The sequence below is a fragment of the Daktulosphaira vitifoliae genome, unplaced genomic scaffold, assembly GCF_025091365.1.
Source record: "Daktulosphaira vitifoliae isolate Bord-2020 unplaced genomic scaffold, ASM2509136v1 Scaffold_181, whole genome shotgun sequence".
Taxonomy (NCBI): domain Eukaryota; kingdom Metazoa; phylum Arthropoda; class Insecta; order Hemiptera; family Phylloxeridae; genus Daktulosphaira; species Daktulosphaira vitifoliae.
In genome coordinates this window covers 6,176-21,166 of record NW_026099749.1, presented here as the reverse complement: position 1 = coordinate 21,166, position 14,991 = coordinate 6,176, and the positions used below count along the sequence as shown (strand labels likewise).

At 24.1% G+C, this 14,991-nt stretch overlaps 1 protein-coding gene across 1 annotated transcript; it reads left to right on the top strand.

Moving 5' to 3' along the window:
* The first annotated feature begins 6,465 nt into the window (after positions 1 to 6,465).
* LOC126909200 (uncharacterized) lies at positions 6,466 to 14,504 on the top strand. Its single transcript, XM_050691617.1, has 4 exons — positions 6,466 to 6,610; positions 7,656 to 7,800; positions 11,853 to 12,089; positions 14,372 to 14,504. The coding sequence occupies exons 1-4, from the start codon at positions 6,533 to 6,535 to the stop codon at positions 14,404 to 14,406; spliced, it is 495 nt and encodes a 164-aa protein (XP_050547574.1). The 5' UTR covers positions 6,466 to 6,532; the 3' UTR covers positions 14,407 to 14,504.
* The last annotated feature ends 487 nt before the right edge of the window (positions 14,505 to 14,991 follow it).

Genomic DNA, 14,991 nt, shown 5'->3' with positions numbered 1-14,991 from the left:
TGAAAAGATAGCGTTTTCTTCTGTCCTTTTCTCAATACGTATTTCAATGTTTATAACCGTAAAATAGTACATGAAAATTCAAATTTTTACAAACTTCAAAACGCTACAGAATATTTACTACTGAATATTAATAAGATATTTTTTTACTAAAATTTTTCTTAAATTCTACTCTACAAAATAGCTATCTTAGATTTTTTTTTTACATTTTATTTAAAATTTAAAAATAATTAATATTTTTAGTAAAATGTAAAAAAATTTATTATTGAGATATAGCTAAAGACCTAACGTATAACTATTATTTAAAAAAAAAATCAACTAAAAATATTAACTGGATCAAAAGTTATTTATGTTGTCAGTGAGTGGTGGGCCACTCAGTATAGTAGGCAACCGAAGCTCATTTTTTTTCATATTTTAAAGGTATAAAACAATATTTTCAAAATGTATTATGTACGGCAGTTCTTTAATTGTTATTTTTAGTAATAAAAATAATATGTTCACCAATACTTAACTTCAAAAAACGTCAGAAACTAAAAGACAAAAAATTTGTTTCTTTATTTTTGTAATACTGTAGAATCAAATTATAAATAAAATATTAGTCTCTATTACAATTAATTATTTTTTTTAAATGCATTTATTTTATAAATTATTGTGAAAACATTGTTTAATTTATTAATTATTAACGAGTATATAAGAACGAAAAGAGCTTGTTCTCGGTAGATTGAATGTCAGCGTCCACCGGAGGTGATGCTACTTATGATGCCTTAAGTCATACGTTATATATATTAATGTCTAAAATTATATACTTTTGAGTTAAAATACAAAATTTTATAATTGTACTTGTATTGTGTTCTTTTAATTGAATATAATTGAGTTCGGAAGCGTACCCAAAGAGAGGGGCTAAAACCCTTCCCTTGAAAATGTCCTGCATACGTCACTAATTAAGTTTTGTTGTTTTTGATCGAAAATACAAAATTGTGTTTATTTATAATTTTCTTTGTAATTTATAATTTATAATTTTTCGAATAATAATTTTACACGACAGAATTTGCATATACCTAATACGAAGTTATATAATTTTAGCTTCGATACGAAGCTGAGAAGGTATTATGATGTGTTTTTTTTATTTAAATATTTTTTTTTCTGTGTCTAGTATCACTTTTTCTCAGCTCTCAGGCGATTTCTTTCAACGATACGTCAAAAGATCAAAAATTAAATCATTATTATGAGAAATAATATTTATATACTTCTTCCATTCGACATACTGTTTTTTTAAATTGAACCATTTCTCTATATATGAGGGTGGGTTGAAATTTAAATATGCATGTAGAAAGTAGAACTTTTTCAACTAAACTTTTGAAAGTGTTCCGAAAAGTCTGACACTTTTATATATATCTTAAATTAAAGCTTATGTATGTATTAAAGCTTATTGATTATGGAAAATTTCGGATTTTATTTAGTTTTTATGGTGAAAACGGACATCAAAGTTAATAAAAATATATGATATTTGTAAAAAAATTATTTTTATATTTTAATTTTATAAAGCTATAACTTTTTGAAAAATGTATGGATCATTAAATTTTTTTTAAAATAAGTACTACTTATATTTATAAATTATTAACATGTATATTTATTTATTCATATATTACACTTATAAATCATATAACATGTAATCAGAATATAATAATAAAATTTAATCAAAATTCACCATTAACATTTGATACATTTGAATAGGCCAGTAAATATTTGGGAATAAGTTTATATTGATTTTTTGGTCCAATTCATAATAATATTTTTTAGTAGATTTAGATACATATTCTAAGTGGTTGGAAGCTAAAACTATAATTTTTTAAATTACTACAAATAATTCTATACAACAGATAACAGAAATTTTCAGTAGGTGGGGATTATCATATACTATTGTTTCAGATAATGGTTTTTATTTAACATTGTGTCGTAATATGCCTAATGCTTTGCATTGTGCATCTTACATTTATCAATGAAAAATGTATAATCTGCATTTTATATTAATAGTATACAAAAAAATAATTTATTTATCTGTTATAACATATACACTGTTGTACACTAGCTATTATATATGTATAATATACATCTTATCTTAAAATAACTCATGTTATGTTCAATTTAATACAATAAATTGAGAATCACTAAAAGCGCTGAAGACAACCCATGAAGGGGGTAATTAAAAATAATATAAAAAGGCTTAGTTCTGCTTGCACATCAGTGAGCGAGCGTGCCAGTGAGCGGCTCATTCTCTCTTCTTTTTGAAGATCTGAATTCAATAAGGAATTCAGAATTCTTCTATCTGACTTATTTTGAACAAACTAGCCACGACCCCGTGTTGTCGTCGGTACATTTTTAAGCGATATCGAATACAATTATTTTGCGTTACACATTTTATTTATTTAAAAGAGACAGTACAAATCNCATTTTATTTATTTAAAAGAGACAGTACAAATCTACGCAAACCTTGACGATCTTTGTACAAGCCAAATAAAAGAAGTAAGTAATTTTATATTAACCCAATTATTTAGAACTAATAATCCGAGTAAAGAATGATAAAGCAATAGATCACATATTTATATTTATTTTCAAATTTTATTAATTTTTACAGACTAGTTTGTACCTTATACATAATCACATTACATGGTATTCGTAAGATAGCCGCCGCCTCTTCGTTGCCTCAGTGTATTATTTCAGGTACTTACCAGTTAGGTTATCTGTAATACCTCTATAGAGAAACTTTAATAATTTATTTTTATATCTACTTGTCTTTAATGTTCTAAACCCTACAGACTCTACAACCCCGATAGAACCTCGTTGCTCCTAAATTGACCAAATCCTCAAATATCCAACATTGGTCAATAAATCCCCAAACACCTTTTTTGCTTATTTTTGTATTATTACAATTGAGTGATTGAAAACAATTTTTAAAATTAAATGGTTTAAATAGTTTGAAAACAGTACCGGGTTGTCCGTCAAGTAAAAAGAGTTTCAATAAATTCTGTAAAAACCTTAAAACACGCTTTATTGACCGATGATATAATTAAAATAAAAAATGTTTTTATATTATTAAACAGGTTTTAGCTCAATTATCGTAATAATTCATGTGAAACTACAGATGAGGCACCAGCACAACTGATAGTTGATAGATTATTATGTTGTATATAAGACGTTTTTCATTCGTCTATTGACGAGGCAATTAAAGATAAAACAAATGAAACATATAGTTAATTATAGTTAATTATAGTGGAAAACTGCATAGAAATTTTGCACAGGGAGATAATCTTATGGTTAAATTTCAGTTATCATTTTGATGGAAGAACATGGACTGCGGTAAATAAGATATGAATATGAATCTAATGATAAAATATATAATAGTCATATAAACCAAACAATAGATGCACAGTTAAGAAATAAGGCAGATGTGATTCTGTATGTTAAAAATGTAGAAGAGAAAGATAAAAGCAAGGAAAGTGGTATTATAAAAACAAAAATACCAAGACTCTTACCTAACAAATGTAATGGTTTTATTTATAAATAATTAGTTTTATATTAATTATTTATTTTTTATATGTATATTTATTATTTATTTATTTTAATCGGTGAAATAAGTTAAGCCGATGTAAATAAATTGTTTTTATTTCTGTTAATAAAGTATACAGTTATTTTAAAATATATTAATCTTTTATTTTGATATTGTGTCATTAATTCATAAATAATTAATGAGTGTCGTCGTACTAGCAACATGTTGTACTCTTTTTAGTAGTTATAATAATGTTATATTATAAGTACAATAAAAAATTATAAATCTATAAATTTTGCTTTTGTATAAAAATTACTTCAATACTAGTAAAATATTTTGTAAAATGTATTTTGATATTGTTTAATTGAGTACATTCAAAATTTAAATTTAATTTATTTCAGAAAAATAATTTTATTATTTTGATTACATCAAACATAATAAATAATATATTTATTTATTTAAGTGTCATTTTATTTTTTTGGCGAACTTAATAATTTAAAAACAAGTATGGTAATCATGAGATCATTTATTATTTTAGTAGATTGTTCTTAACTAAATATTTATTTTACGAATTTTTGCAACATTGATAGTAAATTACTAAAATTACTACGCATTTAACAAAATTTTGAAATAGGTTTTTATAACAATAAAAAAATAAATTTTAAAATTTAATGGATATTTTAAATACCTAAGGATTAATGTTGGGATGAATAAATATTTTAAAATGTTTTTACCAAATTGCATCACATTTGTTTATATATAAAAAAAAACCTCTTTAAAATTATATATTTTTAGATGAATTTTATAAACAAAAAAAAAAAACCCAGCACTGGGGGGTCGCGGCATAGTTGGATCAAGTTGGGTTGGGTTGGGTTTAAAATCACCATCAAAATAAAACGCTTTGATGCAAATTTTTAGATAGTGTTTAATTTTAAAAAATACACTTTTCAATAAGTTATAGCATTATAAAGTTAAAAATGTGAAAAATAAAATCGAGAATTTTCACACAAAAATAGCATTTGGTAGCTATTTTCACCGTGAAGACAAAATAAAGTCCGAAATTTTTTTTTGAATAATAAAGTACATTACATTAGCTTTAATTTAAGATATATATAAAAGTGTCAGACTTTCCGGAACACTTTAAAAAATTAAGTTGAAAAAGTAAATTTGTTGTGAAAAAGTTTTTTGAATCCCCCCCTGTGGGCAGGTTAAGTGTCAGATATAAAAAAAATATACCACATGATAATTAAAGACATCAAGCATCTATATAAAAAAAATTATATTGATATGTTCATTTTTGAAAAAGTTATAGCATTATTAAGTTAAAAATATAAAAAAAAAATTATTTTACAAAAATCGTAATTTTTTATTAACTTTTATGTCTATTTTCACCACGAAGACAAGTCCAGAGGTCAAATTTTTTTTCTCAAATTATATTACATAAGCTTTAATTAAATATATATATAAAGGTGTCAGACCTCCCGGAACACTTTCAAAAGTTAAGTTGAAAAAGTTCTACTTTCTATATTCCTTTTTTATGTTTTGAATCCCCCCTGTATTAAGGGAAATGGTCCGATTTAAAAAACAGTATGTCAAATAAAAGATCTATATAAATACTACATCTCATGAAAAAATTGTATTGATCCATACAGTTTTTAAAAAGTTATAACACTTTAAAGTAAAAAATGTAAATTATAAAATCGAGAATTTTCACACAAAAATAGCATTCAATAGCCATTTTCACCATGAAGACAAGTTCAGAGGTCAAATTTTTTTTTTTCAAATTAAAGTATATTACATTAGCTTTAATTTAAAATATATATAAAAGTGTCAGACCTTCCAAAACATTTTCAAAAGTTAAGTTGAAAAAGTTAATTTTTTGTGAAAAAGTTGTCTTTTTAAATCATCCTCTGTGGGTAGATTCACACAGGTCAGATTTAAAAAAAATATATATCAAGTGATAGGTAAAGACATCAAGCATCTATAAAAAAAAAAATTATATTGATATGTTCATTTTTGAAAAAGTTAGAGCACATTTAATAAAAAAAATTTCGAAAATTTCGAAAATTAGCGATTTTTAAATTTGTAATTGTTTTGAAGGTTTCTCCCATTTACGGGGAACGGGGGAATTTTTTTCAATTTTTAAGGGTAATGTCTTCTTCTAGATACGATTTGTGATCTTGTGACGTNGGGAATTTTTTCAATTTTTAAGGGTAATGTCTTTGACTAGATACGATTTGTGATCTTTTGACGTATTGTTGAAAGAAATCCGTTCGGTGAGAGCTGAGAAAAAGTGGTAACAGACACACAAAAAAAAAAACACATCATAGTAAAACCAATACCTTCTCAGCTTCGCAACGAAGCTAAAATTCAACTAAATACCAAAATCTTTTCAAAATTGCTCTCAACGTACAATTAAATACAATACTGATTTATTTATAGGAAAAGCAAAATAAGTGTATGTTTATAAATTAAAATATTTTGTATAATGCAACTAATATTTGTTTAAATGAATATATTAAAATTTAGATTAAATTATTTTCAGTATAATAATTTTATACAAATAATTAAAAATAAAATCGCTATTGAATGTGTTACGTATTGATAAATATTATATAAATTTGTAGTGTGGATTGTCCACTACTCACGAGTGCCATCACAGGCACACGCACCATTAAAAATTATATTGTTTCTCAATAAAAATTTATTTTCTAATTAACTATTTGATGTTGTCTTTCATACTATGATGTTTTTATAAAATTTTGTTAGAGGAATTTTTTATGTAAATATAAAAAGTTGATTCATATGGGTCACAAAAATAATTTTAAATTTGATTCTTTTCATGCATAAACTGCTCTATAAATAAATATGCTAATAAAAATGTCTCCAAAATTTACTATATAAACTGTCGTTTTATACACTATTTTCAAATTCGTTAATTGTATTTACCTGTTGTAGTTAATTCATACGTTGTAATATAACCACAAAATGTATAATCAAATCGTCTTAATATTTTGTTTTGTGTGTACTTTCATTACATACATTAATGCATCAAGCAGTTCATCGGTAATTATCCTTAAAATAATTATTTTAATAAATTTTTTTAAAATACATTTTCCACAATGTGTGTTTTATTTCATTAAATTTTAAACAAAAGTCATTTTTTCTGTATACAGTGGACTTTGTAAAAATAATACTCCTAATTTTTTTGTTTGATAATATTTCTATAAAAATGTAAAAAAAAAAATTTGTTTATTTTTATTGTTAATTTATTTTATATGATTCCCGGCACTTGTCTCTATCGTATTAACNTTAATTTATTTTATATGATTCCCGGCACTTGTCTCCATCGTATTAACTTGACATTTATCAGTCTAATAATTAAAGACTTGTTTCTTTTTTTCTTTCACAAATAAGTAAAAATTAGTTAGGTAGAAGTTTTTTTTATTTATTTCATATTCGAGCATCACTCATACATTTAGATTTATAATTGATTTAACTTTAACTTTTATAGAAGTTTATATAGATTCTACAGGAGGAAGAAAACACCATTATTTTAATGATTAAAATTTTTAATGATTAATGATTATTTAATGTCCTTTTTTTCAGCGCTCAGTAAATTTATTTTAATGATTATAAAAATGAGATATGCAAAATTTGTGATCAATATTTGATAATAAGAATTTGTGAATCATTAATAGAAAATAAGATGAATAATTAGAAAATTTTTTTTATTTAGGTTTAATACATAAAAAGTCATCTAACTGGTGTCATAGTATAAAAATATGAATGGGTTACCTTTCAAAACTCATTAGGGTTCTTTTCGATGTTTTTTAGAGAATTAATGTAAATCTGTACAGAAATTATTTGTATAATATTATAGACATTTCGATTTTGAAATAGGGTAAAGAAAAATAAGATTTCAGATAAACTTAGCCTATTAACTTTACAAAAACCATTGTTAAATTTAATTTTATATTAATAATACTTATAATGATATAATCATTACATATTTTTTAAACTTAAACAAAATATGTTATTAATTTTTTTTTTTGGATAACTATTGTACCTTATGTTGACTGGTAATTATAAAAATTGAATTTTTATTAAGGATAATAAACAACCTGCAATTAGACTGTTTAATCGACACAAAAATGAGGCAACAGGTATGATTGGCTTTAAGGAATTTAAAAATATGTTTGGTACAGAATTGAATGAAAATAAATTGCTTCAGGAGTTTACCAAATACGCAAACGGTAGTACATACAAAAAAAAATTAATTAATTAATTAATAATTAAAATTATTAACCTAAAAATAAAAATTGAAGGTAGTGTCATACAAAGTAATCGATTTATTATACCACTTGGTTATACGCAAAATAAATACAATATTCAAAAAAAAATTTTTTGGTTTGTTTAGCAACATGTATTAATGTATTAATTACTTTTTAGAATCATCACATTATGACTTAAAGAGATGTCAACTTTTTTGTTTTAAAATGGCACCATACATATATAACTAGCTAATAAAATAAAAAAATGATCTAAGTAATATAATGATTGACCGATAATAACATTTGAACTAGTACTGTAAAAAATTTTAAAATTTTTATATCTAGGCGTGAGAAGTGGGGCGACAGAGATATGTCCAATAATTAAATTAGCAACAACTACACTATATATTATGCTAATAATATATAGTGTATAATGCTAATGCTAATAATTGATACAAACTATTGGTACAAAAAAGGAGTATATATATAGCATTTATAAAAAAAAAATGTATTGATCCATATTTCAAAAGTTTATACAAATTTAAAGTTACAAATATAAAATTGAAAAGTTTAACACACAAGTAATATTTTTTTTACTTCAGCAGCACAATTTATTTTTCACAATAAAAATAAGTCATCAAGACAATCTTTTTTTAAAAATTATAGTATATACACAAGCTTTAATTTAACATGTGGTTAAGGCTCAGAGTATTTCCAGAACATTTTAAAAACTTCAGTTCAATAGGTTAAATTTCCATGCAAAAGTAGAAATTTTTAATCCATCTCAGTGGGCAAATTATGAGTCAGATGTCAAAAAAAAATATATACTACATAAAAAAAATACCTAAGATATTTGTAAAATAATTTTTTTTTCATTGTTCCATTTTTAAAAATTTATGACAGTTTTAAGTAAAAAATTTTCAAATTTAATAAAATTGATAGTTGATTCAGATTTAAAAAATCCTAATTTTTTGGGGAATGTCTCCCATTAACGGGAAATAAGAGAAAATTTTAATTTTTGAGGGTTATGACTTCAACTAGATACGATTTGACATCTTTTTAAGTATCGTTGAAAAAATGTGGGCCAGTGACAGCTAAGAAAAAGTAGTGACAGATATGAAAAAATTTTTTATTTTATAATATCATGATAAAATTAATAACATTTCAGCTCTTCATCGTAGCTAAAATGATCTAATTAAGAAAATAACAGGCTTATAACAACACTAGGATCAGTGCTTCGAAAGTCATTAACATTTTTATACATTGGTGGAGAGGTGTGGTCAAGATATGTCCGATAATAAATTAGTAGCAATCATTACCACCAGTCTATATTTTAAATTCACAGTAACTTTTTAAAAACTAATCCAAAAGTTGTTATCGACCAGCCATTTTATTAATTAGATCATTATTATATAAACTTATTAAATATGAATATTTTTAATTAAAAATTAATTTGTCACCCTTATAAGTTATAAGACATGATTCTAACAATTAATTAATACCTGATATCAAGAAAGGTATGAAACCAGAAAAACCAAACATTTATTTTTTTTGAATATTGTATTTATTTTGTGAGTAATCCAGTGGAGTATGATAAACCTTTTATCCTGTATTTTGTTTTATAATATAAATTGTATTTAGTTGAAAAATTGCCCCTTTGATATAGTGTCTATCAAAAAAAAATGTTTTCATGAATTTTAGAGTTTAATAAAAATTGATCACTTATGGTTAATATCAATTAAAATGAAAAATATTAACTTAAAACTAAAAACCCAGCACAGGAGGGTCGGGCACAGTGGTGCGGTAGTAATGTTGAATCAAGTATAATAATATTTGACCGTGATTAAAATCAGTATCAAAAATAAACACTTCGATGCAAATCATTAGATAGTGTTTAATTTAAGATATATATAAAAGTGTCAGACCTTCCGGAACACTTTCAAAAGTTAAGTTGAAAAAGTTAATTTTTTGTGAAAAAGTTGTCATTTTAAATCCCCCCTTGTGGGCAGGTTAAGGGTCAGATTTACAAAAAAAATACACCAAATGATAAGTAAAGATATCAAGCATCTATATAAAAAGAAATTATATTGATATGTTTATTTTTAAAAAAGTTACGGCAGTTTTTAGGAAAAAAAATTGAAAAAATTTCGAAAATTAGCCATTTTTAAATTTTTAATTTTTGTCGAGGTTTCTTCCATTTACGGGGAACGAGGGAATTTTTTTCTATTTTTAAGGGTAATGTCTTCGACTAGATACGATTTGTGATCTTTTGACGTATTATTGAAAGAAATCGATTCGGTGAGAGCTGAGAAAAAGTGGTAACAGCACAAAAAAAAAAAAAAAAACACATCATAGTAAAAGTTATACAAAAAAACGTTTAACTCAAAAATTCATTACAAAAGTTATTGAAAATCGTGAATATGTATTTCGGGAACAATTTTACCATTATCAACACTATAAGGTAGACAATAGAAATATTTAAAAACAGTTAAATTAAATGGGATCTTGGCTTACTGAAAAATTTATATGTGTTTAGCGCTGATAATGGTAACATTGTTCTCGTTATACTTATTCACGATTTTTAATTAGTTTTTTTGACATTAGTTAGTATTTACTGTAAAATAGGTTTGGCTATAGGCTATAAAATATTAGAGTGTTTTATACAATGTTAACAATTTCTAGATTCTATAAAATGAAAATTAAAAATCCAGTGTAATTAATTAATTTTTATGTTTGATTGTGTCTATTTTGCAATTCTCCTTTACATGAAATAATTTTTAATATTCAAATAAAAATTACATTAACAGTAATTCAACTTATATATTATTTTTCAAAAATGAACAAATCAATATAATTTTTTTTTATAGATGCTTGATGTCATTACCAACCTTTTTTTTATAAATTTGATCCTATATCTGCCCACAGGGGGAATTCAAAATGACAAATTTTTCACAAAAAATTAATTTTTTCAACTTTGATTGAAAATAATCCGGAAAGTCTGGCATTTTAATATATATCTTAAATTAAAGCTTATATAATGTACTTTATTATAGAAAAAAAATTTTGACCTCTGGACTTGTCTTCGTGGTGAAAATGGCTACCGTATGCTATTTATGTGTGAAAATTCTTGATTTTATTTTTTACATTTTTAACTTTTTAATGTTATAACTTATTGAAAAGTGTATGGATCAACACAATTTTTTTATGAGAAATAATATTTTTTAATAATCCCTTTTTCATTTGACATACTTTATATTAATCAGAATATTAATAAGGAAATAGAAGATCATGTAGCTTTTGGAATAATTCACCAATTTTTTTTTAAATTAAACATTAACTACAGATTTGCATCGAAGCGTTTTTTTTGATAGTGATTAAACATGCTGGGTATCATTATACTTGATCTAACTATGGCACGTCACCAATGTGCCGCATCCCCACTGTGGTGGGTTTATTTATATTGTAATAAAATAGATGTCAAATTAAAGCTTATGAAAATATTATAAGTTTAAAAAAAAAATTTAGTCTCGACGAATTATCTACTATGTGCAAACGGTTGCCGTAATTAATAAACATGCAATTTTGGTGTTTCAAATTTTATTAGTTAAACTATTTCAACTGAATTTTTGAAAATTTTCCGGAATATGGACACTTATATTTAATTTTAAATTAAAGCCTATATCATATACTATACTATGAAAAAAAAAATTTCGAGATATAGTGAACATGATTATCATATACGAGAATATGCTATTTCTGTGTTAAAATTTTGGGTTTTGTATTTTAAATTATTTTAATATACCTATAATGGGGTACAGAGATTTTCATGAATATTATATAAAACTAATTGACATAGAACATAAAGTTAAACTTATTTCAATTTTTTTTTCTTCGAATAAAGTAATTTTAACATTTGAATCAGCTTAAATTGCCAATTTTATCAAAATTAAAAAAAAACGAATGCGACGAACGTTTGCAGATTCAATAAAAATCATTGCCATAGGAATAATAATAATAATATTTTATATTTTTAGGAAACAATCAAATGGATTTAAATGGACTTAATAATCTCCTGGATGACACAATAGGGAATATGACAGAAAAAGATTATAATAAAGTATTTAAAGCTATTGATAGTAATAATGATGGACAAATTTCTGTTGGAGATCTTCATACTATAATAGATCGAATTAATCCTGATTACAAGAAAAATATTGAACCTTCTTTAAATATAAACGATAAAGATAAAAATAGACTTATTTCTCTAAAAGGTAGTTTTGAGGTTTAAAAAATATACATCTTAAAATATAAAATGTATTATTTATCATTAAAAAAAAAGTGTTTATCAAAATATAGTAATGATAACTGAGATTACAAAATATTATTAATTGTAAAAATGTAATTATTAAATATAAAGTTTAACTACTTACTGTGAATGAGAAAAATAATTATAAAACTATATATTAGGATGATCCTAAGCTACTTATGTTGGTTTTTAACTTCGATGCGAAACTGAGAAGGTATTGGTTTTACTAAGATGTGTTTATTTTTTTATTTATTTATTTATTTTTTTTTTTATGTCTGATTTTTTTCAGCTCTCACTGGACCGATTTCTTTCAACAATACGTCAAAAGATCACAAATTGTATCTAATTGAAGACATTACCCTTAAAAATTGAAAAATTTTCCCTTGTTCCGCGCAAATAAGGGAAATCTCCAAAAAAATTACAAATTTAAAAATCGCAAATTTTCGAAATTTTTTCAATTTTTTTTTCTTAAATCTTCCATTACTTTTTCAAAAATCAACATAATTTTATACCAAAACCTTAGATATTTTTCCATCATTTTTTGAAAATTTAACACTTAATCTGCTCACTGGAGGGATTTAAAATAGCAACTAAATTTTTGAAAATTATCCGGAAATACTGTGTCCTTTAAACATATATCAAATTAAAGCTTATTTTTTGTACTATAAAATTTGTTCCGAAAATTTATCTTCTGCATGCAAACGGCTTTTGTAGTGAAAAAAACACTATTTTTGTGTTAAAATTTTCGATTTTCTATTTTAAATTTTCAACTTAAAAATTCTATAACTTTTCGAAAAATGTATGTATCATCACAAANAACTTAAAAATGCTATAACTTTTTGAAAAATGTATATATCAGCACAAATTTTTTTTTCTAAATACATTATAAGTACATCTTTCATTTGACATACTTTTTATTGAAATTGGACAATTTCCCCTTATATAGGGGGCGTTCAAAACTTGAAATACTGTAAAATACATAGATCTTTTTCAACTGAATTTTTAAAAATGTTCCGGAAATACTGCGTTCTTTAAACATATATCAAATCAAAGGTTATGTACTATAAAATTAAAAGAAAAAATTTGTACCGACAACTTCTATGTGCAATTGGCTACCGTATCCAAAAATATGTTTTTTTTTTATTAAAATCCTGGGTTTTAAGAATATTATATAATTTAATTGACGTAGAATAAAGTTCATAAGACATATGAGATGAAACTTATTTTAATTCTTTTTTTTTTTTTAAGTCACAAAAATAACTTTTAAATTTAACTTAGATTAAATTGCTAATTTTATCATGCAACAAAAGTGACGAAGAGATTCCGATTGGGTAACACTTGTGTCTTTCACGCATAGGGTACGAGGTTCAAATCCATCTGTCGCAATTAACATTTTGCATTTTTTTTGAGTTCGAAAAAAATTTTCAAATTATTTGATTTTTATCTCATTAAGATTCAATAACTTCAATAAATATCAAGGATCCCATCATTGTGGTCTCCCCTCGCGAGAAGAAATTTATATATAAAAGATTGTCGAATTAGATTTGATATTATTTAATTTTACTTTGAAATTTATTAATTTTTTTACTTTATTTGTGTGTGCTACTACCAGTTTATAACATTCCAATTTTTTTCGTAACATGTTGCTATATAAATCATAAATCTAAACAAAAAAATGATTTTTAATTTCACCTGAATTTAACAATGGATGAAATAAAAATTTTACTGTAAANCGCCTTAAAGTTGATCGTTCGTAAAAAATTTTTCACAGTTATTTTGTTGATATATTCGATCAATTTTCTTTGGGATTTTTTAGGAAGTGACACTTGTAAATATTATTAAAATTTAATACCCAGTACAGTGGGGACGTACACATAGTTGGGTCCAGTTTAGATATAATAATATTATATTATTATTAGTAATAATTATTTAGTTTTTTTCCTCAAAAACATTAACTTGTACAAAAAAGTTATAATAGCTTATTGTAGATTTAATGTTTTTTCTCTAAAAAATATTTTTTTTCTATTTACTATTCACAAGTACGTCGATTATTTTATGAAATTATATAAATTTTCTCAATATCTTTATAACTTTAAGAGCCACAAATTTCGTTACATTTATCGGCGTACACAAAAGTCATTCACAAGATAAATTTATTAATATGAATAATGCAATTATTAAAGTTCATAATTAAAAGTTATCCTATTATTCATACATAAAATTTAATTAACTTTATTATTGTTCTAGAATTCCTGCAAGTGATGAATGATTTAAAAGAATGAAAACATTAAGAAAATATTAAGAAAATATTTTATCATCTTATGTGATATTTTTTATGTTATACAATACTAATTAAAATAAAATAAAAATAATAACGAGAGTTTAATATCAATTATAAAAATTAAATTGTAACACCAAAAATTTTACTCAATATGCATTTAAAATATCTGTAATCGTTTAGTCTATACTCTTCTGCTACACAATAAAATACTATTCTACAGATACGTAAAATACAATAAATATTTTTCATTTTTTGCATGACAAATAACTGACAAAAGTGCAATTATGGAAAATAATATACGTCTTCTTCTTCTTCTTCCTCGCTTGAATCTCAACTACTTGGGGTAGGCCACCCTTATCCTAAACTTGAAACGATCTCCCACATCCTCTACACTCACATTAGATGTCCTCATATCGCATTCAATAATATTTACAGGGTGGCCCACCACTCACTGACAACTTAAATAACTTTTGATCCAGTTAATATTTTTAGTTGATTTTTTTTTTAAATATTAGTTAGACGTTAGGTCTATAGCTATATCTCAATAATTAATTTTTTTACATTTTATTAAAAATATTAATTATTT

What these genes read in the sequence shown, in the direction of transcription:
- LOC126909200 (XM_050691617.1), top strand. Translation starts at nt 6,533, where the DNA reads ATGTATAATCAAATCGTCTTAATATTTTGTTTTGTGTGTACTTTCATT. An exon ending in ATGCATCAAGCAGTTCATCG is followed by an intron (nt 6,611 to 7,655) that starts GTAATTATCCTT and finishes ATTTTTATTAAG; the next exon opens with GATAATAAACAACCTGCAAT. An exon ending in GTTTACCAAATACGCAAACG is followed by an intron (nt 7,801 to 11,852) that starts GTAGTACATACA and finishes TTATATTTTTAG; the next exon opens with GAAACAATCAAATGGATTTA.